The sequence below is a fragment of the Gossypium hirsutum genome, chromosome D12 (assembly GCF_007990345.1).
Source record: "Gossypium hirsutum isolate 1008001.06 chromosome D12, Gossypium_hirsutum_v2.1, whole genome shotgun sequence".
Classification (NCBI taxonomy): domain Eukaryota; kingdom Viridiplantae; phylum Streptophyta; class Magnoliopsida; order Malvales; family Malvaceae; genus Gossypium; species Gossypium hirsutum.
In genome coordinates this window covers 59,078,178-59,106,107 of record NC_053448.1, presented here as the reverse complement: position 1 = coordinate 59,106,107, position 27,930 = coordinate 59,078,178, and the positions used below count along the sequence as shown (strand labels likewise).

General features: G+C 33.3%; 3 protein-coding genes across 4 annotated transcripts; 2 read left to right on the top strand and 1 right to left on the bottom strand.

Moving 5' to 3' along the window:
* On the bottom strand, positions 1-3,368 carry LOC107947060 (G-patch domain-containing protein 1). Of its 2 annotated transcripts, none has more exons than XM_016881608.2 (11): positions 3,124-3,368; positions 2,960-3,044; positions 2,728-2,804; positions 2,595-2,619; positions 2,416-2,506; positions 2,229-2,295; positions 1,419-1,515; positions 1,149-1,327; positions 679-909; positions 487-603; positions 1-358 (listed from the first exon to the last, which is right to left on the bottom strand). In XM_016881608.2, exons 1-11 carry the CDS (start codon positions 3,202-3,204, stop codon positions 293-295), a joined length of 1,116 nt encoding a protein of 371 aa, XP_016737097.1. In that variant the 5' UTR covers positions 3,205-3,368; the 3' UTR covers positions 1-292. The 2 variants fall into 2 exon arrangements, with proteins under 2 accessions (XP_016737097.1, XP_040963401.1); XM_041107467.1 differs by having other exon boundaries at positions 1,155-1,327; positions 3,124-3,367.
* A 1,877-nt stretch (positions 3,369-5,245) lies between these two features.
* Positions 5,246-15,988, top strand: LOC107947062 (DET1- and DDB1-associated protein 1). Its single transcript, XM_041107466.1, has 4 exons — positions 5,246-5,450; positions 6,191-6,251; positions 11,422-11,499; positions 15,505-15,988. Exons 1-4 carry the CDS (start codon positions 5,367-5,369, stop codon positions 15,528-15,530), a joined length of 249 nt encoding a protein of 82 aa, XP_040963400.1. The 5' UTR covers positions 5,246-5,366; the 3' UTR covers positions 15,531-15,988.
* Positions 15,989-22,939: 6,951 nt separating this feature from the next.
* LOC107947061 (1-aminocyclopropane-1-carboxylate synthase-like) lies at positions 22,940-25,220 on the top strand. The gene is made up of 3 exons (NM_001327528.1): positions 22,940-23,086; positions 23,203-23,495; positions 24,009-25,220. The coding sequence occupies exons 1-3, from the start codon at positions 22,940-22,942 to the stop codon at positions 24,994-24,996; spliced, it is 1,428 nt and encodes a 475-aa protein (NP_001314457.1). The 3' UTR covers positions 24,997-25,220.
* The last annotated feature ends 2,710 nt before the right edge of the window (positions 25,221-27,930 follow it).

The window sequence follows — 27,930 nt, the reverse complement described above, 5'->3', positions numbered from 1 at the left end:
TGGTATAGAAGGTACTTTCATCATTGAAATCCAATCACAGATTACAATATCATCATAACATCTCCACATCTATGCTTTGTTTTCACCCCCAACAACTCTTATATATCATTTCTAAATGCTAATGAATATTATGCTGATCAAACAATACAAATGACGCATAAATACAAAAAGTAAACAACACTGAATTACTATAACAAAAACAAAATGAATAGAGGACGCATATAAATGTTCTAATTTAGTCTCAAAATCTACAGGCCGCTAAAAGATTATCAGAACTGTCACCGAAGTATTATTAGCTGCTTCTCGATGTAAGACTCACTCGCTTTCCCTCTACGGAGAACGTGCTACTGCTTTCAAGCTGTGTCACAAAGCAAAGAAATATTGAAATTCAGAACCAGAAAACAGTGAGGAAATGAATACATTTTCTTCTAGCAAATAAAGGAATATAAGCCAAAGGTATCGAATAAGAAGAGAACAAACACAGACCTTTTGTTTCAAGTAGGCAAGAGCTTCTTTCTTTGAAGAACAGTTGCAAAAAACAGAGGACGACTGTTCATCGATGAGAACTTTTAACTGCTTTAGTTTTAATGTCTCTCCAGGTACCTGAAGTAGGCAGATAACTAATAATTAGTGATTGCATCGCGATTTTAAAGAGCTTTCGTTATTTAGATCAAGTACCTTACGAAGAAGCTGTTTGCATAGCTTTTTCAACTTCAAGTTTGTTTCACCGGCTTTCTTGCCGGTTTCAAAGGCATTGTCTCGCATCCGTTTTACTGGAGGACCAAAATCATCCGAATTCTCATCATCACTGTCACTGAATGATGTCTTTTTCCCCTGAAAGCAAACTCCAGCTATTTTCTTTGGTCGATCTTTAATACCCAGACCTTGCTTTCCAGTTGTGGCATTATCCTGAAATTTTGGAGTAAAATGTGTATATATAATTTGTCTAACATGCTGATAAGCTCCTTTAATCTCACAGTCCAAAACATACGCTACTATGCTCATAATCATATAGAGAAAAATCTTGCAGAACCATCAATTTAAATAAGGTTAGATTAAATGGAAAACTATAATTGTTCTCCTTCATCATACAAATAACTGTAGCACAGTTTTCATGCAAAAATATTTTGAAAGGTAAAGAGACAAACTTGCACAAGTTTGTAGAGATTCTCTTGGTCATCTTCGAAAAAAACAGTTCTCCCGTTCAAAATTTTACACTCTCCAGTTTTGTTTGATTTTTTCCTGGTAGATTCTCCTAGAAAACCTCCAGAAATAAATCCATACTTATGGCCCCACCATTCTGGAGGAACGCTTTCAGCTGTGTCTCCTGTCACGAGGAACCAAGTTATCTCAGAAATGATCAATAGCAAACAGCAAAATCCTATCAAGTGTTTCATCAATCTACTTGTAGTTATTACCTCCAGTAGGAAAATCCTGACTTTCGGTTGCCTCTATCAACTCCATTTCACCACCCACATCAGGACTTGCTGGTGATGACTCCTCAACCCTTTTGGCCTATTGCAAAGCATGCATAAGTAAATACGCAGTGTTTTTGAAAAAAAAAATCAAAATGCTAGTAAAGGTTTACTAGTTACAAGGAAAAAAAGATCTGTCAGGAAAAATGGATATGACAATTCAAACAAAACATAAACACTACATTGTAATTCCTATTTTAATTTGCATATGGAACTGTAAGATTTTTTAGCATAACCAGAAGAAAACTATTTATTACTGAATTGTAAGTTTTGACAGTGCTGAAGGTTCTGCCTCTCACTCCATTACAGGCAAGAATCTGTTCAGAAGGACTCAATAATTAAGGTGGGTAACATGGCTTATCCCTCTCATGCTAATATGAAACACTGAACTGATCAATCAAGGATAAACAGTTATACTGACAACTCCACTGGCAACCACAGCCAAGAAGGCACTAATATTTGACGTTTACTTTTTCCTTGCTCTCATGTATTTCTACACAAGGAAAATATTGAAAGCGAGTGGCATGTTATTAACAGATTTAGAATACTCAGTAACAAGTGAAACATTTCAAAATAAACACAGGACCCTTACAGTTTGATCTGATGTAATATAGAATTATTTTGTATCTTGAAAATAACACGAGGAAGAGTATAACAATATATCACATGCTGAAAACATGCGTTAATGATTGCCTAAACCCTAATTCCTAAAGACCTAAACAATTTAAGACATGAAGAAATTTTAGAACTTACCAGAATTCCTTCAAGATCCTCTGAAGAATATGCCTGCACAATTTTCCCTCTCTCTCTTTTCTTATATCTAAGAACATGGCAAAGTAAAAAACAAGAGCAAATATCACCGATCATTAACTAAATAATTGGAAATAATCTCATATCACTAAAATACAGTACCAAACTAGGACAAAACAAGTGCACAAACCTTCCCTGTGGTCGGGTAGCCTTGACAACTTGCCCTTCACTGTCATTAGACACATTGGTCTCGGTTAATACTTGGTTTTCATTCTTTTCGGCTGTCCAGTTAAATTAAAGTAGTTCAAAATCAATAATCTTCTATCAGGTATAAAATCAGATGTAGTTTTGTTTTGGCATCAATCGTACCTTCATCATTGATTTGTGCTGCTTGCTGCATAAAAAAAATACCAAAGAAATGTAAATAGAAATGAGCTTCACATCAAACTGAGCACTGTATTAGCCAAATTAAAGACAGTAAAAGTAAGCACGAATTACTCACCACTTTCAATCTCTTGAGAATACTATCAAACTGAGCTGTATCGAAAGCCCACGGATTCGGCTTTTCCAATCCAACCCCTGCTCCATATATTTCATATTCTTTTTCATCATTTCATACTATTCTAGTTCTCCAAAAAGTAAATTCAATATCTACATTCTACACAAACAGAATTTAACTTAAAACAAACAAATACGCAAACAGATTAAAGAGAAAAAAGCAAAGAGAGACGAACCAATTGTGTCCTGTTTGTTTTTAATTCTAACGTAACTTTTGATCCCTTGTTTATCTTTCCCAAGCCCTTCTCCTTCTTCCCATCCCTAACCGGGCCATCCAAACAACGAATGAATACAATTTACAATTAACAAAATGACGTACATAGCTCATAAGGATACGTACCATTTGCTTCATGAGGCGAAAAGCAGCAGATTGGCGAGGGATGCCAACATAGCGGAGAGGAGCTTCAGGTGCGGCCATCATAGCTTCTTCTTTCTCTTCCTTTCTGCTACGCCGCCGACGATGCAGAGCCGTGTTTCGGAAGGTCGAGACTCGAGAAGCAGAAAAGAAGCTTAGAGAGAGAGTTCTGAGAAGGAAAACCTAGGCGGAAGCGAGGAAATATCTGGTGCTTCAATGTTTTCTGGGGTTCGGTGGGGATTAAATTAAAAATAATATTGAGGTGTAGGACTGTCGGGGATGGAAGGTGGGTCCCTTCCGATCATGAGTTTGACACGTGGTGATTCACGACAGTAACTTCAAAAAAAGGTACTACGCCGCTTATGCTGTTTCCACTGTGGTTTTTTTAAAAAAAATAATTTAAAATATCCATTAATTACAAAATAAAGACCAAATTAATTACGAAAATAGAACGTATGTTATAGTGTTACTCGATGTCGCTTTATACGCCAGCAACATGCTTTACCCTAATCATGTAGCAATCATTAAAGTTTTGAAAAATAATAATTTTTTTGGTATGATATGTATTTTTAAAGAAACCATGAAAATACGAATATATATGGTGGAAGAAAAAACAAATTTTTTTTTATTAATGTCGTTAGTATATCAGGCAACATCACTTTAATTTTAAAAAAATTATCATAAAGTAAAAAGAAAGCTGGACACAATAGAAGGGAGGTTAGGCTCATCGTTCACCATTTTTTTCTTCTTCATGGCTTAACCTCCATTCTATTGTTAAAAATTTTTTTGGTAGCTTTTTATTTTTGACAATTTTTAAGTAAAATAAAGTGGTGCCGCCTGACACTAATAAAAAATATTTTTTCATTTTTTCTCCTATAATGTATATCCATGTTTTCATGAATATTTTTAGAAATATATATCGGTACTTTCTGCTATAGTGGTGGCACAAAAAAATTTTTTTTTTAAAAAATCTTAATGATTGTTGCATAATTGGTTGAAAAATGGGATAGTGTTGCTGGTGTGTTAGGTGGCACCGAGAAACACTGTAGCAAATGTCCTATTTTTGTAATTAATTTGTTCCCCACCCCATTTTTGTAATTAAATAATATTTTTATAAAAAAAAGCCCCACTTTGTCATTCGCATCCCAACGATTTGCCAAACCAACATGGGGTTCAGAGAAACAACATCATTTGTTTAGTAGTGGTTGTTGTGTGGATTGGGGAGACTGGTAAACATACGATCAAGGTTTTTGTATTAGAAGTTAGATTGCATTTTGTATCTTTTATTTAAAAAATGGGTAAATTAGTTCTTATATGTTAGATTGAATAGCAAATTAGTCCTTTCTAGTAAAAATTTCATGTATTTCTATTATTAAAAACTGGCCCTGATAACAGAATAACCAAAAAGTTACATGTGGCATGTCAGGTGTACCTCATTCTGACTTATAGGGACTAATTTTTAATAATAAAAATGGATAGAATTTTTAACATAAAGATTAATTTGCTCTTTGATTTAATGTATAGGGACCAATTTATCTATTTTTAAGTGGATGAAATAAAATGCAATCCAAATTCTGATATAAAAGCTTTCATAACATTTTTACTGGGAGATTGTCATACCTATGCATTTGCTACCATTATCATAGTTTAACTCCTTTTAGTGGGGTTTCATCCTCTCAACAATATTATTTAAAAAAAATTTCATTTGATTTATTGATATAGTTTTCATTATAAATAAAAAATTTATAGACACCACTTAAAATATTCTCAAGACATTCCTAAATACCTTATTGTAACCTTCTACTCTATAATATCTGTTGCCTACATGTTCATATATGGTAATTTGGCCTTTGCTTTAGAACATGTAATTACGAACCTACCAAGTGTAATTAAGATTATATTTTTGGTAATTTGAATCTCAATAATTTAGAATTGGAATATTAAATATTTTATTTGACATTTTTAATTAATAATTTATATTTACTGTTAGCCGATACGTAGTTTGTGTTGGCTACAGGATGGGGATGGGACATGTAAAACTGGACACTGCTTAAAATGGATGGTTAAGCTATTCCTATATTATATATACATCCAGCACTAACACAAAACACAAGGCTGTTTCTAGAACCAGCTCATCCACTTTCGTGGTTTCTCTATCAATTTTGTCTCTTGTTCCAATCTCTCTATTAGTCTCCATTGATTCTTTGGTTGTTGACCAGAAACCAGCAATGGGGTCTTTGCTCGGTGTCTTGCCGTCGTTTGACCCTTTCAACTTCAATCAACTTCGTCCCTCAGATCCTTCTAATCCTTGTGTAAGTAGCCGCCCCCATTTTTCCAAATTACGTAAACGTATCGATATCTATCTCCGTGTTTGAACTGAATAAGTTGTTTCTTTCAGATGTTCCTTTGCTGCAATATTATTACATTCTTATGCTTAGGTTTCTGGGTTTACCTTGATATACAATTAGTTGATTTCGTTTTAATCATTATCAAATTATTGAATTTGGACCTTAATTTGGATAAAGTTGTTTGTGGTTACAAATGAATATATTAGCTTACTGATTTTGTCTCTTGCATTGCAAGATACACTTATTTTTAGGATGTTGATCCAATCTGATCCAATAGAGTATAATATGGTGATGATAACGAAGCATCTAAATAATGCTAATACTTGTTATTACCTGTTTGCTAAAATGATTAAGAGAAATGCTTTCTAGTTGTATACTCGGTATTTTTAATTCGTAGTACTGGTTCTTATTCACAAAGTACTATGTTTTAGCTAACACGATTGTTGAGAGCTTATTTTTCTGTGGCTATATAGTTTACATTGGTTCATTGCCTAACAGTTATAGCGTTCCGATTAAGCTCAAAGTACTTGAAAGGTCGAAATGGTATAGAACAAATTTCACTTGCCATTCAATCCTTTTGATCTGTTGCAACATGTGAAATGCTATACTGTTGAACAAATTTCATATTGAGCTCCTTATTTTCATAAGAAATTAAGAATTGATTGCACTTCTCTTTTATAGTCTAACAATCTCTTTTTGGCTAGAAATTGATGCTTGTCACCTACCACTCTAGTCATAGCCAGACTCCTCCACCACCTGATCAAGGTATTGAACATTTATTTCTTCCTCATTGTTTTTACTTGTCAAATAATATCTCTTTTTAAGTGGAAGTGAGATATTCTTAGCACTTTAAACTGTCTGTGGTGACAATGTTCTAACCTTTGGTTGGTGAAATCTTTCAAGCTTTAGTGACTTGGTCATAATATATATTTAACGGTTCATGCTTGTTGGAACTAAAAATGCAAGATGAATGAAGTTAAGAGAGACTTGAGCTAGAAGGCTCAATGACTAGTTGAGCAAAACAAGCAGAATCTGGCTTGAAGAAAAAAAGAAAGTAGAATTTTAAGCAGAGAACTAAGGGAGAATTTGATGAAAAATTTATTCATTCATATTTGAAAATGTAAAACATTACATATATCAAGTGATTGTGAAGTTGATTATAGTAAAAATTTACCTAAACTCACCTAACTCCACTAACATTGCCTTGAAACTAATAAAACATTGCTTGTACATCTTGTTGTACTGATTTATCAAATCTTATCAGCACCAACTTACAACAAACTCATTACAAACTTGGTTCAAATCTAACTACGCAACAAAACATAAGCTGAAAAGTAACAAAATATCAACATGTACTCCAGCTACAATTTGCATGGCTCGGGCAGCTTGATCTGCTCCTTGTGCTACCTCTTGTGCTGCATGAAAGCCAACTTCAACAATCCTCCTTGCCTTGCATATTGCATACTCCCAATTTAGCTCTTAAAACTTTGAATCTTGACACACAAAGAGGCTTTGTCAAGATATTAGTAAGCTGATCTTCAGAATTGCAATGAATCAGTCTAACTTCTTAAGATTGTTCCATTTCCCTAACAAAATGAAAATTTATCTTGAAATGCTTTGTTTTCCCATGGAATACTAGATTCTTTGCAATTGCAACAGTAGATTTGTTGTCACATTTAATCTCTGTTTCTTCCCTTTAGTGTAGATTCAAATCGGCCATGATTTTTCTTAACCAAATAGCTTGGTTAACAGCTCCTGCAGTTGCTACATATCCTGCCTCAGCAGTTGATTGAGCAACAACATTTTGCTTCTTCAAACTCCAACAAAAAATGGCTGAACCAAAGGTAAACAGATACCCTAGGGTGCTCTTCATATCATCTATCGATCCAGCCCAATCACTATCAGCATAACCAAGTAACTTCATGCTATCAACTTTGGTGAACATCATTCCAAAGTTCAATGTACCTTTGATGTACTTGAGAACTCTTTTGGCAACTTGGAAATGCTTTACGTTGCAGCAATGCATGAATCTAGATAGCAAACTTACAACAAACATGATGTCTGGTCTCGTGGCTATCAAATAGAGCAAACATCCAACCAAACTCCTGTAGGTTGACTTAGCTACTTTCTCAAAATCATAGTGGCTGGTCAACTTTTCTCCAACAACAACTGGTGTGCTTGTAGCCTTACAATTTTCCATAGAGAATCTGTTTAGAATCTTCAAGGTAAAAGCCTTTTGGCTTAAGAAAATACCTTGCTGAGTCTGTGACATTTCCATGCCAAGGAAGTAAGTCATTTCTTCCAAGTTTGACATCTCAAACATGTTCTTCATTTTTCCTTTAAAATTAGCCAATATGGCCTTGTTTCCTCCTGTCACCAGCAGGTCATCCACATACAAGGAGACTATGAGTTGTGTTTTATCACCTTCCTTTTTCACATGCAAGGTTGGCTCACTGATGCTTCTCTCGAACCCCAAACTAGCTAGGTAGTTATCGATTCTATCATACTAGGCTCTTGGTGCTTGTTTCAAGCCATACAAGGCCTTTTTCAGCTTATACACTTTATCTTCTTTACCAACAACTTTGAAACCATCAGGCTGCTCAACATAAATCTCCTCATCAAAAAAACCATTAAGGAAGGCAAACTTTACATCGAGTTGATGTATCTTCCATTACTTCTATGCAACCAAAGCAACCAACAGCTTGATTGTGTCAAGTCTGGCCATTGGTACAAATGTCTCAAAGCAGTCAATGCCATACTTCTGATTGAATCCTTTCACTACCAGGCTTGCCTTCAGCTTGTTCAAAGTTCCATCAACATTATGCTTGGCTCGAAACACCCACTTCACTCCTATGACTTTTCTGTTGGCTGGTCTAACAACTAGCTCCCAAGTCTGACTCTTATCAATCGTGCTCATTTCATCGAGCATAGCCTGTTTCCATCCTTGTTGAGCTTCAACCTCTTCAAAACAACTTGGTTTAACAGCAGCCACATTAGCCTTCTCATATAATTTAACCAATAGTCTGGTTCCCCTAAGTGGCACATCATCAATATCCATTTCAGGATCATTTTGATCAGCTTCAGTTTGATCTGACACTAGGTCTTCAGCAGCAGTCTCTGGTTCATTTTTATCTCAGTTCCAGCTTGATTTCTCATCAAAGACTACATCTCTACTCACAAAGACCCTATTAGATGAAGGATCTAGAATCTTATACCCTTTCTTCACAGTGCTGTAGCCCATCAAAATGCCAGGTTGAGCCTTATTGGCTAATTTGTCCCTTTTCACTACAGGAATATGTGCATAACATATGCAACCAAAGACCTTCAGGTGAGCAAGTGATGGTTTGAGCCCAAACCAGGCATCAAATGGAGTTTTTTGAACCAATACTTTGGTTGGTAGCCTGTTTTGAAGATATACAGCAGTGTTAATTGTCTCAGCCGACAAGGTCTTGGGCAAATTTCTCTCAAACAACAAACATCTTGTCATATCCAACAAGCTTCTATTCTTTCTCTCACTAACACCATTTTGCTGAGGTGTGTAGGTCTTGGTGAGCTGGTGCTTGATACCTGCTTCATCACAAAAGCCTTGAAACTTGGCTGAAGTGTATTCTGTGTGTAACAGCCCATTTTCGGTAAAATCAGAACAGTAGTTTTGGGATCACAAATATGATTTCAAAATAAAAATTATTTTTATATTATTTTATGGTCTATAGTATGATAGTAATGTCGTATAAAAATTTCGTAAAGAAATTTTACCGATTACATATTTAATTTGATAAAGGACCAAATTGCACAAATTGCAAAAGTTGAGTTCTAATAGCTAAAAGGATTAAATAACTATAGAACTTTAAAGTGGAGGTCTTTATATGGTAAATATACCATTTAAAAATGCTTAGTGGTTAAGGATGATGATTCATCCATGGAAAATAAAATATAGAAAATGATGAAATTGGAAAGTAAAAAAAATAAAAGATGATAATTAATTAAATAATGAAAATATCATCTTTTTCTTCATCTTTCCCAAATTATTTCCATGGAAACCCTAGCTAAGAGAAAATAGCTCAAGCAAGCTTATTTTGATCAATTAGGTATGTTTTCTTGTCCTATTTTTAATGGTTTTTATGCTTCCGAGATCGTAATAGCTTAATCTAGCTATCTCGGGGACTAATTTGTAAAGTTATCAAAGAACTAGGGTTTTGCCATGGATGAACATATGAATTATGAATTTTTATGGTAGAAAAATGAAAGGTTGTTGATAGATAAATAACTTTTATAAAGGGAATTTTGATGAAATTATGATTTAAGGACTAAATTAAAAATATGTAAAATTCATGGAAAAATTCTAAATTTTATGAAATGCATGAGCTGTAAATTTTACATGTAAAAATAGGCTAGGCTTTTGTAAAGTGCATGAATTTCATTTTTCGAGCATAAGGATGAAATCGTCATTAATTAAAAGTCTAGGGGTAAAATGGTAATTTTGCCTAAGATGTGAATTGAATTGAAATGAACATGAATTAATGTTAAATTCATTCATATAAATTCGGACGGACCAAATTCAGAGTTAGAACGAGGAAAAGAGAAAATGTCGAATTAGTAGATTTTACGTACATGAACATTTGTCGAGGTAAGTTCATGCAACTAAATTGTGTATATTTATATGCTTGAATTAAATGTTGTGTATGTGAATTGTATAATTTCCAAATATATGAAATTGGTTAAATATCCGACAAATCCCGATAAATATTAAATCCCATTTGAATAATAGAATTCGATGGATACAGGGTTTCCCGATTGGTTTGTGATCCTGCATGTATTGCGGACAGACCACAGCTCCTACAAGCATCCCGTTATAAGCCTTCTCGAGCTTCCCGTTATATGGTTCCTGCAAGCATCCTGATTGGTAGTGATCCTGCATGTGTTGCGGACTACCGTAGCTCTTTGTGAGCGTCCTATTTTATGATCGGTTGTGATCCTGCATATGTTGCAGACACAAACGCAAATTTTTGTGAGTGTCCTGATATGGCTCGCTTGAACTTCCCGATATATGGCTATCCGGAGCTCCTGATTAATGGCTCTTCGTGAGTTTCCTGTTTAAAGGCTCTTCGTGAGCTTCCTGATTAAAAGTTATTTGTGAACTTCCTGATTATGGCTCTGTGTGAGTTCCTGTTATATAGCCCGGATAAGCTTTCTGATAGGCTCTTTGTGAGCTTCCCGATTAATGGCTCTTTGTGAGCTTCCTGTTATATGGCTTGAGAGAGAATTTCCCGATTAGGTGCTTTAAAGAGCACTCTTGAATATGAATTGATGGATTTCTGATTTGTACACTTCGAGTGTACTACCTGTGTATCCATCAATGTTTTCAATGATTCAACGGGCAAAATCTTGACATGAGAAAATATGAACATGAAATGAATTAATACACGTATCTGCCTTAAATACATGAAAATGATGATACATGATATATGGAAATACAAGATGATAATATATGAATATGGAATTTGTTTGATGAATATGTTCATCCATAATTATAGATTTATACACCTTGAGTGTATTACCCGTGTGACACTAACATTTCAAATGATTTAATGGGCAAAGTTCCGACATGAAATAATCTAAACTCAAGATGAATTATTATGAAAATGTACTTGAAATACAAGGATATGATTTGTATATGTTATATGAATACATTATGTGAAAAGTATATGTACATGGAAATCTAATTATTGTTGAGCCCATACATGTTTCTTAATATTTATATGAAATATATTACTAACAAGGGTGATGAGGATATGTGTTAGGGCTCGTGATCAAGTTGATTGAATGTGTCTTGTAAGTTTATATTGAATTTAAATGGGTGGTAAGTTAATTACCATGTTATACGAACTTACTAAGCATTTCATGCTTACTTTGTTTTATTTTCCCTGTTCTATAGTAATTCGGAGGCTCGTTCGATTGGAAGCTTGGCGGAGATCACTCACGTTATCCATCAACCTATTTCGGTATATATATGGTAAATCAATTATGGTTATAATGACATGTGTAGGTTAATTAGCCAATATCGGCATATAGATACTTTAATTGTAACTAGCCATTGGAATGACTAGTGATGGATATGTTTGGTATGTGTTTGAAATGGTTGATTGATAGAAATTATATTGGCATATTGATGATTGAATTAAGTTACCATATTTGATAAGATATGCATATATGTGAACTTGGTTATTTAAGTAAGTGCGTATACTTGATTATATGAGGTACTATATCATGTATAGGACTTGATTTTGAGTTGGGTTAAATGACCTATAATAGTTTATGAATGTGTTAAAAGTGTTGGTGTAGGAGGATGAGAAAATAGGGTGAGAAATATAGCTTGGAAAATAGCCTATTTTCATCTACATGGGCAGAGACAAAGGCATGTGTCTCAGCCGTGTGTGACACACAGCCTAACACATGGGCGTGTTACTTGGCCGTGTGTCTCTTGCATTTTTAAAATTTCAAAATAGAATGCTCAGGTATTTACACATGGCCTAGCACACAGGCATGTGGCTTGGCCGTGTGACCCAAGTCAGAGAGTTACACGGCCTGAGACATGGGCGTGTGACCCCTACACTTAGGAAAAATTTTGAGATTTTGCGAAAAATTCTCTGAGTACCCGGTTTAGTCCCGACTTATTTCTAATGCATGTTTTGAACCTCGAGGGTTCATATAATGGACTTTATGTTTGATTTATGACATGAATACTGTATAAAATGAAATATCTGTTTACTAGATCTGTATATTCCAATAATGCTTCGTAACCCTATTCCAACGACGGATATGGGTTAGGGGTGTTACACTGTGCCATTATCAGATCTTAGTGTCTTGAACTTGCAACCTGATTCTATTTTTGCTACAGCCTTGAACTTCCAAAATACTGATGCCACTTCTGACTTGTGCTTTAAGAAGTAAACCCAGCAAAACCTTGAGAAATCATCAATGAAAAGGATGAAATACCTGCTACCATTCAAGGACTGTGTCTTCATGGGGCCATACACATCAGTGTGGACTAGTTGCAACCTTTCAAAGGCTCTCCAGGCATTGTTCAAAGGAAATGATAGTTTAGCTTGCTTTCCTAGCTGACACCCTTCACAAACATTTTCTTTCTCGATTGATTTGGAGAAGTTTTCAACCAAGTCCCCTTTGGTCAGCTGAACCAATGACTTGTAGTTTGCATGACCTAGCCTTTTGTGCCATAGCTTAGACTCATCTAAGACAGCTTTATAGGCACTGTTTGAACTCTTGTTTCAATCCACTACAAAAATTTTGTCAGCCATGGTCACTGACATGAGTTTGGATCCTCTTAGATCTTTAATTAGGCATTCTTTGCCTTTGAATACAACCGAGTATCCTTTTTCAAGAAACTGAGCAATACTAAGCAAATTTCTGTCAATTTCAAGCACAAACAAGACATTAGAAACAAGTTTGGTACCTGTAGGAGTATCAATCAGCACATCTCCCTTGCCTTCTGCTTTGATGAAGTGTCTATTGCCAACTTTTACCCTTGTTTTGATGCTTCTATCTATGTTCTTAAAGATAACAACATGAGGGGTCATGTGGTTTGTGCAGCCACTGTCAATCAACCATCCTTTTGTGGCTTTTCTTTTGGCAGCTGAGCATGAGACAACAAAGACTTGCTCTTCTTGATCACTACCTTCTTCTGCCAGTTGAGCTTTAGCTCTAGGCTGTTGAGGCTGATTTTGCTTCAACTTGCCTTTGTTTCTGCAAACCTTCTCAAAATGACCCATCCTTTTGCAAAATTTGCACTGCACATCAGGCCTGAACTAGCAGTTTGCTTCTAGATGGCTGAGCCTTTTGTAATGTGGGCAAGGTGAATACCTTATTCTTGCTCCATCTCTTCTAGGCTTGTCTGACCAGGTCTTCTTACCTTTGTGACCAAAGGAGCTCAAGGCATGTCTGCTCTTAGCTTAGAAGGCACCTTAGTGATGCTCCTTCTGCTTGCTAGCTCTTCTCTATTCTTGAGCATAGAGAGTATTGGTCAGCTCAGTCAAGGAGATGCTTGACAGATTTCTTGAATCTTTCAGGGAAGAAATCTTAGCTTCATATCTCTCAAGCAAGGTTAAGATAACCTTCTCTACAATTCTTGCTTCACTAAACTGATCCCCAAGCAATTTGATGCTGTTCACAACAGCCATGTTTCTATCTGAATATTATTTTATTATTTCTTCTTCCTTTATCTTCAAAATTTTAAAGTCTCTTCTCAAATTCAGTAGTTGTTGCTGTCTCATTCTTTCAATCCCTTGAAACTCCTCCTTCAGCCTATCCCAGGCTTGTTTTGGAGACTCACAGACCATGATCCTTGTAAAAATCACATCAGACACACTGTTTTGGATGCATGACATGGCTTTGTGTCTTTTGGTTCCTTCATCTGTGTGTTGCCTGATCTGAGCCACAGTGGGATTGGCTTTTAGAGGTGCTGGTTCAACGTATGAATTGACAACCTCCCATAGTTCAAATGCCTGCAGGTAGGTCTTCATTTTTACTACCCAAATGTGATAGCTTTCTCCATTGAACATTGGTGGTGGAGCTGGAGAGAATCCAGATGAAGAAATGGTTTTAAGGATTGAAAAATGACAGGTCCACTAAGAAGATGAATTCTAGATACTAATTGTTAGAACTAAGAATGCAAGATGAATGAAGTTAACAGATACTTGAGCTAGAAGGCTCAATGACTTGTTGAGCAAAACAAGCAGAATCGGGTTTTAAGAACAAAATAAAGAAGAATTTTAAGCAGAGAACTAAGGGAGAATTTGATGAAAAATTTATTCATTCATATTTGAAAATGTAAAACATTACATATATCAAGTGATTGTGAAGTTGATTACAGCAAAAATTTACCTAAACTCACCTAACTCCACTAACATTGCCTTGAAACTAATAAAACATTGCTTGTACATCTTGTTGTGCTGATTTATCAAATCTTATCAGCACCAACTTACAACAAACTCATTACAAACTTGGTTCAAATCTAACTAAGCAACAAAACATAAGCTGAAAAGTAACAAAATGTCAACATGTACTCCAGCTGCAATTTGCATGGCTCGGGCAGCTTGATCTGCTCCTTGTGCTGCTTCTTGTGCTGCATGAGAGCCAACTTCAACAATGCCATATACCATAATAATTATTTGGCTAGGATACCTTTCTTGGATGTTGAATGTTGTCTTGTGTTTGAGACCATGATTGCTGGAAAAGTATCTTGATATGTCTGAACTGGAACTTGATATTTGATTTGATTAGTCTGAACTGGAACTTGATATTTTGATTTGATTAGTTCGACAAAGATACTGTTGTGACAATTGGGCTTCAAATAGATGGATACAGTTGAGAAACTAAAATTTATGCAGCACTTGGTACATGGCATTGCAATTTGCAACTACTTTTTCTTATCTTCCTCTGAAAAGGTGGAACTGATTTAGCCTTGTTCACGTTCTGTCAGACAGTTTTGTTTTGAAATCAACAGAGAATGGAGATTTGTAATCAGAATACAACGATTGTATCACTTAAATCATTTAAATTGTTCTCTGAAGTCTGTCAATTGGAATGAAAATGTTGACAATCTTATTTCTCCATGTGAACTGTCTGAGCTACAAATATAAAAGAACTACTTCAAATTGCATCCTGATTCAGAGTGCCATAGCTCATTGACTTTGAAGTCTAGAATTTTATCATGAATAGTTTTTTGTTTTAATCCTTCTAGGAACATTTTCTTTATCCGTGACTGATATCTCAAACACTTCTAACAGTTATAACTACTGAGACAAAATTTACTTACTAGAAATTTCTATCAGCATGACGAGGAGAAGGTTAGTAGCTTTTTTTTTTTTTATGATTCTTTTATGTTATAAGACTGCATCTAAACAACTTCCTAGTCACATATAGAAATTCATGGACGCATGCATAAAATATGAGAGTAGGTGTGGGGTGTTTAATGCAGTTTCTTACTGCTTTTCCGTTGCAGTTGAGACCAAAGAGAGCTGCCACTGAACATCTAATCCCAGAACATGGATGCAAGCAAGCTAAGGCTTCAACTACATAATGTGATTTTCTTTTGTTCCTTTTGTGCTCAGGTAAATTGTATCCTCTCATATCAAATGTCTATTGTAGAAACTATCAAAGCAAAGTTGCTTATTCATTGTTGTAAAACCAGGATGACGTACCTGTACATTTTGTATGTACAAATCAAACTTATAGTTGGTTTATCACTATAACAAGAAGTGTTATTCAAACCCATAACATGGGTTTTAGTCCAAGAGCAGGGTTCGGGTTCCTGTTAAATTTATAGTATATTCTCAGAACCGAAAACCGAGTCTTCTAGTTCAAAGAAAATAAGTGGTTTATCTTACATCGTTAGCAAAAGCAAATAAATAGAGGTATGTCTGCTGTGTTGAGTGGAGTGGTGCATATCACACTACTTCGGTGGAGCAATACTGTAATGCTTTAGAATCTGATGGTGACTTCTTCAATCAGAATGCACTGAACCTTACCTGCTTTATCTGATACAATGAATCTAACAGGTTAATTTGTTTATTTGAGTTTTTATATTGGATTGTGATAACTAATATGGCATATGCATGTACATAACTTAAGAAAACCTTACGTATTCCTAGATTCTATCTAGCTAGTGATTGTGCATGCAAGTCCACGTTGTAAACATGACTTAAAAAAAAGTAAAGAGCTCTGTATTGGCGGGATTCTGCAAAAATTGATGTCCTTTTGTTTCGTGATGACTTCAAACTTCCCACATCAACCACCCTGCAATGTGCTTGCAGGGTAACCCCGACCCGAAAAGTGATGCTGCTGATGAGAGAGTATATTTATATACCCTGAACATCATCCTAGTTTTGGTTGGACAAAATGTTGAATTCTCAAAACTTGAAGAATAATGGTGAATTTTGACGGTACAACAGTTTCCAACACATGGTCAATAAGTCTTAACATGATTTTGTCAAAATGCCAACATATTTATGTTATTTTACTTCTTGTCAGTCAACTTCCCATGTTCAATTCCTTGTATTCTTAAAAATCTTACTTTTCTGCTACATCAAAAAGTGACCATGGCTGCCTTCACGTGTTCCACCATTTGTTTTGAGTCTTTGAACCATTCTCTCAAGGTTTTCTTTTTTCACCATTGAAACATCAACATACATAAGCTTCATGAATTTCACATGAGTATTGAAGATAATGTTTTTTTTCCTAACCAAAGGCAATTAAATCCAATTATTTTTGTTATTTAATTTAATAAAGCTCTTCTAAACTTATGGTTCGACCATTTCAAACACAATAGCTTTAGTGTTATTGAAGCACATAAGAATTTTCAAAGCCGCATTTGCAGCAACCAAATGCTTTGACTTCCTAATTAAAGAAGTGCTTGCAGAATATTTATATATAAATATTTTAATGTGTTAGGCACATAAGACTAGTTACAGGTGAGACTCCTGAACCTGTCAAAACTGAAGGTGGCTTCATATAATTATCCAATTAATTAGTTGTCCATCATAATAGATTTCCATTAAAATACTTTTAGTAATAAGCTATGGAAGGTGCTTTTACTACGCATTTTTTTGGTGGATTCACTACTATAATTTTATTATTTTTAGTCGTTTCGTATTTTTGAGACCAATTTTTTTTAATTTCATTAAAATAAATTCATATGACTTATTTTATTTAAATGTGATATATATTCTGGCATTTTTTTATAGTTAGATAAATAGTATATTTCTTTTCTTTTTCTCTTTTTTTCTTTAAATGCAAAAAAAAAAAGAAAATTGTATCCAATTTTTATAAAATTTTACGTGTGCCATGTCATAACATGTTTTTGTGCCACGGTGGTTGCCCTCACTTGGCATTACCCTTGCTAAATTAAAAATATACATTTGGAATAAGATTAGATGCAATAGTAATATAGATTGCATTTCTAATGAGAGAATGTAAGTTCAAACACTCAACATTATTAAGAAAAATAATCACGAATCTCAAATATAAATCGTAAAAGAAATATATAAGATACAAAATGACATATTTTAAAAAAAATAGAATAATTATAAATGACCAGCTTATAATAGAAAAACTAAAACCATCAAACACGCATAGTACAAGTAAGGGAGTAAACAGGTACTATGTAGGGGCGTAGATAGAGGAGCACGCAATGATCTTGGCCCTCTAAAATAGTAAAATTATTTTGTAGTCCCTTCAAAATTTTAAAAATTACATGTTAATATAACAACAAATTTACAATTTTAACCCTTTAAAATTTTATATTTCATCCTTTATCTCTCTAAAGCAATTTTCTATGTCGGTATGCACACCCCAAAACTTGTAAACTCAAATGATCCAAATGTTCTATGTTCAGCAAGAGTCCTCCTACACCACTAACATTGATTTCCAGTTTTCAAGGGGCCTATCATTAGTTGAAGCAAACATGGTGGTTTAAAACAAAAGGTAGACACTAATGAGTGAAATAAGGACCAATTTCTTACAAGTCGGCATCCTACGAAAAATGGAATATTTAGTATGATTATCACATGGGTTTAATTTCTCATTTAGGGCTTAATTTATTATTGATTTATTTTACGAGGATTTTTTATCATTTAAGTTTTTAGTGTTAAGACATATTTTTTTAACCATCAAAGAATTTGGCGTAATTTAGTTTGTTTAAAGCATGCAATAATGTGGTATATATATAGGCATTTTTTGTATAATTAAAAAATATTGTACATTTTCTCATTTTTTTTAAATGTGTAAAAAAATTATCCAACCATATAGAAAACATCAAAGTATATATATATGTGTGTGTCATGTTAGTGCATGTTAAAAGAGATAAGCTACATTAAATTAATTGATATAAGGTTTGGAGGAGTTAAAAATGTAATTTTCTTAATGTATTAAACTTGATATTTTACAATACCTAAAAAACTTAAACTCTAAATTTACCATTTTAAAAAGAATAGAATTGAATTATTATCAATATTTTAACTTAAAAATTTTACAATTTTAAAAATGATAAACAAAAATTCACTATATTTTTTTTGTGTGCTAAGATGTTGCTCACATTATGGAAAAATAAAAACAAACTAAAAATAATTAATAGAAAAAGTAGATGTTCCAAACACGTAAATGTCTCATACGTGGGTATGCAGAGTGCAAAATGTTGAACAAGAGCTCTCAATCATACACCACTAAACTTGATTTCCAATTTTGAAGGGCGGTATCATTAGTTTAAGCAAATATGGAGGTTTAAAACAAAAAGTAGAGAGTAATCAATGGAGGACCAAAAAAGGGTTCGGTTGGGAAAGACAACCCAATGATTGGTCGGTCGATCTAACATCCACTTTATGCATATCATGTAATGTGCTATTAAAAATGTGAAAATGAATTAAAACAACAATTTCATACACAAGTCGGTTATCACACTAAAAATGGAACATAGTATCACATGGTAGTCATGTAATAGATGAAATATTTAGTATGATTATCACATGGGACCATTTTTGGATTAGGCTAACCTCATTTAATACACGTATGTAATAATACACGGTGACCACACCACACCGTGTGTGGATGGTGGATCTTTTTTGGGCTTCTATAATTATTGTTCCTATAAATAAATGCTGTTAAATATTTTCTTGGCCAGGAAAAAAAATCAAATTTCCTTAAACAGATGTAGCGTGTTGATTGAGGAAAAACAGTACCACAGTGTCTTTTGTTCTAAATAATTAATTAATTAAAATTTAATCCCAACACAAATGAAAATATAAGAATGGAATTTATTTTTATTAGATAAATGAAGTTTGTGTAGTTAATAAAATAGACTTTTGGGTGAAGCTTAAATTCGATTAAACACAATTACCGCCAATTATTTTATATTTTTTAAAATATATTAAAGTACTTTTTACATAAACTCGAATATCATCCATAAAAGGAATATATAACAAACAAGAAAATAATGGTTAATTAATTAAAGTGATTTTTTTTATTTTTTACCTTAGTATAATGAGACTCGTTGTAACACCCTAACCCACATCCGTCGTCGGAATAGGGTTTCGGAGCATTACCGAAGCTTATCGATCAAACAGACATAAATTTCAAACATTTCTTATCATATTATATTCAAGTAAAAAAATTAAACTCATCAATATTGTCTCTTATTCGAGCCCTCGAGGCCCAAAATACATGTTTGAAACAAATCGGGACTAATTCGGAAACTCAGAGAATTTCTCGAAAAATAATAAAAATTTTCAAAGCTGCAAGGTTCACATGGTCATGTGGTTAGGCTGTGTGACTCACATGGCCAAGAGACACGCCCGTGTCTTAGACCGTGTGGGTATTCGAACTAGGGACACACGGCCGTGTCCCAGCCCATGTCTATACCCATATAGCTCTTTGACTTGGGTCACACGGCCAAGCCACACACCTGTGTGTCAGACCGTGTGCCCTTTCGAAACGGCCTCGAACGCTCGTGTGCTAGCCGTGTGGACTCAAAATGTACATTAAATAACAAGTTTACCAATCCTTGAAAGCTTGGACATTAAACAACTCAAAAATCATTCGTTTAACTATTTCAAATCACAATCAAACACATTCAAAACATGTCGAAACAATCATCTTAGGTGTCCAACCAATGTACCTTGATTGGCACCACAATTATATCATCAAAACAAATCACCAAAACATCAATTTAATCCAAATTACAAACATACCAATTTCAATCCATTTTCGCCTTAAACATGAACACTTAAACATCAACTTAACATACCATAATAAGGCTTCAAACCCAAACACATACTTATAGATATATGCCAACCAATATTAAACTTATAATCTGATTTACAATCAATCCACAAAATAATTATTATTTAGACACCCTAGGTACATGGCGACACATTTCAAAACGATAAACATCACCACGTTTGAGTTCGGAATCGTTGTTGGATGTTGAATCAGCGATCAAAATTAAGTACCTAACCTGCGCATAGAAAACAAAATCGTACGCTAAGTAAAACTCAGTAGTATTTCTATAATCCGAATATTTAAAAATAAAACAATATAATATACACAATTAAATGTTAAGCGCAATTGCATGTTTAAAACCACATTTATTTATACAATAGCATTAACCATTCAATACTCAAATCATGAATACCTCATTTTATACTCTACTCAATTTTCATCAGTTGCGATATAATAGCTTTTTACAATTTGATTCATATATCATTTAACAATAACATTACTCATTTCATATCCAATTCATGAATACATAATTCATGTATTTCATTTGCATATTTCAATTCACTATTTCATTTTCAATTCACATACCATATCAATTATAATATTGTTTTATTTAATTACCCCTATTAACACGACTCAGACTCGGACATATACACTGATCCAACCAAACACACCAGTTTGGCACCCAGTGCCTCATCGGATAATTCGAAGTAGTAAATTGACACCCAGTGTCTTATTGGTTAAACCGAAGTAAATTGACACCCAGTGCCTCATCGAATAAATCCGAAGTAATAAATTAACACCCAGTGTCTCATCGACTTAAAGTCGAAGAAATCTCTGAACTCTTCCAATCCTATGGCATGCCATCTATATCTGACTGAGCCCGATACAATTAATAGGGTTCCAATTCACTTTTCGAATACAACCAATATTCATTTCAATTCAAATAATCAATATATTCAATATATATATACCAATTCAATCCATTCAATCAACTTAAATTCAATTCAATGACAAAGTGTCAAATATTCACCTCAATACTTACCATATGCATTAAATAAAAAATACAACAATTAATAACTAAGTTCGGGTTATATAAATACAAACTGAAAACTCTGAGCTATTCCTCGTCGACTTTATCTTTTTCCTTTTTAGTCGAAGATTCTGGTACAACTTTAGCTACAAAATTAAAACAATTAAAATTCATCAATACAACACAATTAAATTTTATATTGAATATTTCAATTTTTACTCAATGTTTGCCTAAATTTCAATTTAGTCTCTAAATTGAGACTAACTTTTATTCTTCACATTTAATTCTTTATTTTCATGCAAATTCCACTTTAGACTAAATTTAACTCCCTATTTTAACTTAAATCCATATTTTCACTTAAATCCCTAAATTTCAAATTTTTACAATTTAGTTCCTATTACTCAAAATTTACAATTTATTCTATAATTTAATTCTTTTTCATTTCTAGCTTAAAAATCTATCAATTTAATCCCTAATTCTAAAATTATTCAACATATACAACACTTAAAAACTCAATAATTTCTAAAATTTCGACATGGGTCGGGTAGTATTTAACACCGGGATTCCAAAAACATAAAAATTACAAGAAAAATGGACTAAATTGCCTAACCAATTGAACGTGAAAACTTTGAAACCCCTAGCATTGTCTTTTTCCTTTCTTTCTTTCTTTCCCTTCTTCTTTTTCTTCTTTCTTCTTTGAAACCCCTAGAATTGTGTAACCATTTCAACTTTCACACTTTATGCAATTTAGTCCTTTTACCTAATTACTCTTAATTCATGCAAATTCACTGAACCAAAACCTAATTAAATACACAACTAACTTCGTAAATATATCTAATAAATATTTACGAGTCTGATTTACGAAAATGGAGTCCCAGAAATACACTTTTCGACACCCATAATTATCGGGTCGTTACACTCATTTATTATAATGATCATCCAAATAAATATGTTAAATATCTAATTACAAGTAATTACATTTAAATTTAAGAAAAATAATAACATGGTACTTCATCATTAAATAAAAAAACATAATTATGGGCTTATAAATAAATATTAATTTTTTTATTTAAATATAATTAAATAATAATTAATTATAAATAGATACTACAACTCTAAAACCTAAATTCAGGAGTTATTAATATTTAGCATAATTGTTACTATTAATGTTTAGTTATGTCAAAATAAAATTATTAATATTTATTTATAAGTGGTACATTAAATATTATTTCTTAAATTTAATAATTAACATAAAATCTATATATTCTTTTCCAATTTTTTATTTAATTTTCTAGAATTCCATTGGCAAAAGAATATAAAAAATGGTAACTAAAAATCCAAAAGTGACGTTAAAAAAGAGTATTCTTTGTTCCTCCATGGAACTTTCTTAGATATACCCAAGCCATCGTAAAGACTTTGTTCAGTACAGGTAGATATCAAATATCATTCAACACTTATAAATACCTTGAGGCCAGATCCACCATAGCTCAACCATTTCAACACACTCACCAAAGCTAATCTATTCTTTCTTTCTTTCTCTTCATTTATTTTAATTTCTTGTTTACATCACCAAAGCTAAATCTATTCTTTCTCCGTAAACTACCAAAGCTAATTTATTTTCTTTATAGAAAAAAAAATGGTGGCCATATCTAAGATTGCAACTGGTAATGGTCATGGTGAAGACTCACCTTATTTCGATGGATGGAAGGCATATGAGACCAACCCTTTTCATCCCATTGATAGACCTGATGGTGTCATTCAGATGGGTCTAGCTGAGAATCAGGTAACTATAAAGAGTTAAAGACCCCCCTCCCCTCCCTTCCATGAATTTTACAGTAACATGACTGCTTATCTTATCTATGGAGATACTGATGGTTTCTTTGCTATTAATCTCTGCAGCTTTGCTTTAACTTTATAAAAAAGTGGGTCATGGAACACCCAGAAGCGTCTCTGTGCAGTGCAGAAGGTGTGAACAAATTCGAGGAGACGGCTCTGTTCCAAGACTATCATGGGATGCCTGAGTTCAGAGAGGCTGTTGCAAAATTTATGGGGAAAGTGAGGGGTGATCGAGTGAAATTTGACCCAGACCGCATTGTTATGAGCGGTGGAGCCACCGGAGCTCATGAGATGGTTGCTTTTTGCTTGGCTGATCCCGGTGAAGCTTTTCTGGTTCCCACTCCTTATTATCCAGGGTAATGCATCATTTTTTCACATTTTCATTTTGGGGTTTTCCTTTGGATCGTTTAATTTGGGTTTTGAATTTTTTTCACCTTTGTCCCTAACCCAGACACACGCGGAAAGTAAGGAAGAAGGTGGAGGAATTACTAATAAATAATTAAATTATGACTAAGATCATTGATAGAAAAAAAAATCATAGTCAACATAGCAATAACGTCAAATGTGACGATGCAACTGAAGAAGAAAAAATCTTGACATCCAAGTTTTTTTCTTTTTCTAATTTTCTATTCATATTCCACGGATGGGATTCATTGAAAGCGACGTTGTCTCTTTGTTTTAATATCATAGACTTTATAGCTATTGGCCCATCTGTGTGTATTTATTCATTGAAAGGACCTGTATAATTATCAAGTAGAGTTACTCTTCAATAGTTATAGAAAACTTTAGAACCTTCAAGGATGGTGGACAATAATTTGAACAGTTCTTGCCAACTTTTGATTACTCAAATATTCGCCATTGATTTGCAGATTTGATCGTGACTTGAGGTGGAGAACAGGGGTTGAACTTGTTCCTGTCGTTTGTGAAAGTTCCAATAATTTCAAGATCACTAGAGCTGCCTTGGAAGCTGCATATGAAAAGGCAAAAGAAGCTAACTTGAGAGTCAAGGGTTTGCTCATAACCAATCCATCAAATCCTTTAGGTACTATCTTGGATCGAGACACATTGAAGGGTATTGTAAAGTTCATAAACGAAAAGAACATACACTTAATCGGTGATGAGATATATGCTGCCACAGTTTTCATGGAACCCGAGTTCGTTAGTATATCGGAGATTATTGAGGAAGTGGAGTGTAATCGTGATCTCATCCACATTGTGTATAGTCTTTCCAAGGACATGGGGTTCCCTGGTTTCAGAGTCGGCATAGTATACTCGTACAACGATGCAGTGGTGAGCTGTGCTCGGAAAATGTCTAGCTTTGGACTGGTGTCTTCGCAAACTCAGCATTTAATCGCGACGATGCTGTCCGATGATGATTTTGTGGACAGTTTCATTGTGGAGAGCAAGGAGCAGTTGTTCAAAAGGCACAAGTATTTCACTTTGAGTCTTTCTCAAGTCGGTATCGGTTCGTTGAAGAGCAATGCTGGATTGTTCATATGGATGGATCTTCGTAAGCTCCTAAAAGAGAAGACGTTCGATGCTGAAATGGACTTGTGGCGAGTGATTATCAATGAAGTTAAGCTCAATGTTTCCCCTGGTTCTTCTTTCCATTGTGACGAGCCGGGTTGGTTCAGGGTTTGCTTTGCTAACATGGATGACAATACCATGGAAGTTGCTTTGTTGAGAATAACGACCTTTATGCATAAGCACAACGAGGCCATGGTTCCTCGTAAACTATGCAGACGAGCCAGCCTTAAACTCAGCTTATCTCGAAGAAGGGACGATTTCATGTCCCAAAACATGATGTCTCCTCACTCTCCCATACCTCAATCACCCCTTGTCCGTGCCAGGACTTAAGCTGATCAACTAAGACTTTTGACCACATTATACAGTCTTCAAACCTTTTTCTGCTACATTCTATATGAAACCCCTATTTGTTCAACAATTGTAAGTTTTTTGGGTGTTTCCTCACATGTAAAAGTGAAATACTGTGAGGAAAGCTCAACATTGGTGAGCACAGCTCGTGCACATATATACTATTGTTGGTTGTTTTTCTTTTCTTTTTTCTTTCTTTATTTATTTATTTACAACAATGTACGCGGGAAAAAAGACGTTTGTGAATTTGTAAGGCCAATAAAGGATTATTATTATTTCTTGAATTTAGAACAATGTAGGAAAAAAAATGTCAGTGTTTATATATTGTGAGGAAATCTCTTCTTCGCTAAGAAAGAAAGAAGAAATTATATGATGTGTGACAGAAAAACTAACATTAACATACTTTTATTTTTCGTATAAGAGTTTAATTTGATTCAATTTACAATTTAATAATTAGTCATTGTCATGAATTGCATGCTCTGAAAATGATATTCATGATTTGATGATAAACGGGTTGGGATGAGCACGTTTTGCTTAAACAACCAAAGATTCATTAGAAATTGATGTGCTAATGCTTACTGAACTATATATATATATATATATGAAAGGTTAGTGTTGATTGCAAGTAGTAGGCATATTATTTTTGTTTTGGTATTGATGCATAAATATATACATGTTTTGATATATCGTTTTAGATTTATCGATATTTTAAATATTTTTATATATATTTATATTCTCATTTTTAATTTCTTGATAAATTATATATACATTTAAATATTATATATATTTATAATCTTATTTTTTAGTTTCTTAATAAATTATATATTATATATGCATGCAAATATGTGTAAATTACATCCATATAAATATATTTATATGTAAATATAAATTTTAAAAAAATTAATTAGGGTCAATAATTTAATTTTTTAGCTTTTAATTTTAAATATAGTTATAGAAAAATTTAAATTGGATAAGATAAATTTTTTTTGTACAAGTATAGGTGAATACGCACCGATACAAGTCAATATTAATAGAAACGGACCAGAATACATCAAAATGATTGAAATGCGCTAAAATTTTAATCAAAAAGAAACATAAATTAATTGATATAGATTTAAAATCGGAATGATACGTACTACCCGATACGATTCTAACTATCATAATTGATTCAGCATATATATAATAGCAAATAAAATAAGGCACCAAAAGGACATAAAAAAAAGATTGTAGTGTTGGTAGTAGTAAAATTTGCAGGGCAAGTGACACCGAGGATGTTGAAATGGTCTTTAAACAGCTCAACACAATCTATTTGAGGCTGCCCAAATCAAACATCAGACCATGCCTCATTCTGATTCCTTTTAATATATTTTGTTTCATTATATAGAGTTTTTCGCACTTCAAGCTGGGTTGACGTTCCATATATATATATATATAAGCCAAACTTTATCGATTTTAAAAACTATTTCAAAATAATAAAATATATAAATTTAGTCGAGCAATCCACCTGAACCGTGATGAACATGAGGGTAAGGGTAATGGCATGAGTCACTTGTAAAGCAAATATGAAGTTGTGTTTTTGGAGATTACAGACACACTAAAAATAGTCTCATTATACTATACCTTTTACTCTTCTAATAAGCGGTCGGATAACTTTTATTTTTCAATTTTTATAAGCAAAGTAAAGAAAAGAAAAGATGAGAGAGCAAAGCAATTTTGATAAACTCTTCAACCAGAGTTCATCCATGGTCCGTTTAAGTTAATATGTGGATAGTGGTCAATCTTGATTGCATATAATTAGATCTTTCATTAAGGTATTGTAGTTTTGGAATTTCAAGATGATATTCTTAACTTTTCTCTTTTAAATGTTAATAAAACTAAAAAAATCACATATTGAAAATTTAATACCTCCATGCCAAAACCTTATTTCCTCTTTTATTGTTTTATTTTCTTCCTTCTAAATTATTTTTCTTTGATTATTTTCATTTTATTTCGTTACACTATTTTCAAGCCACGAGACTATGTTGTTGATCTAGGCTTGGCTTATGAAAAAAGAAAAAAACTTTTGCACTTTATCATCGATTAATTTCGTACCAATAAATATCACGAGATTTGTTTAAACTTGTAATGGTGGGTAGCCCACCTGACTCGGTAAGCCTAGCCTGATTAAAGTCAGGTTTTAATAAAGAAAATTCGCATCTTTAAAATTAAAATTAAATTATAAAATATTGGACGTCAAATTAACATATGGCAAGACGTAGGCCACTTGGACTGCTCTGGGTCTGTATGACTTACCTGTCCTAATCATTTGTGCTTTTCTATTAAATTAGAAACGGAATCATTATGGTAAATATTTATTTTATTTTATTTTATTATATAAATGTTTAACTATTAATATAAAAAATGTGTTATTGAAAATGTTATAAATAACTAATAAAAATTAAATTGAGACAAGACTTTTTTTCAATATCATACATCATAAAATTGCTAACTGTGAAGCGAATATTAAATTTAGCAACATTTATCCCAGGCTGCTACATTTCCAAGCTATACTTTTGGTCTATGCTCTAATATTATTAGTTAACTATTCCAATTAAGATATTAATGTGAGTTTTTCCGTGATTTTCTTTCATCAAATAATTAATAAGGTTAAGTATTTCAACTTTCTTTGTTAATACATACTCATGTATTAAGAGGGTCTTGGTTGGTACAGGGAAATGGAAATGAGTATTTAACAATTTTATTGCCATCTAGTCTTCTGCCAAGTTTCAGATTTTTTATTAATTTTCCATTGCTATTATATTACTTGGTTAGTTTTTACATCATCTAACCATTTTATTCCCTAATAATTCAAACTAGGAATCAGTTTAATCATTTTTATATCATGAAAAGCCAAAAAAAAAAAAAAAAGATACATAC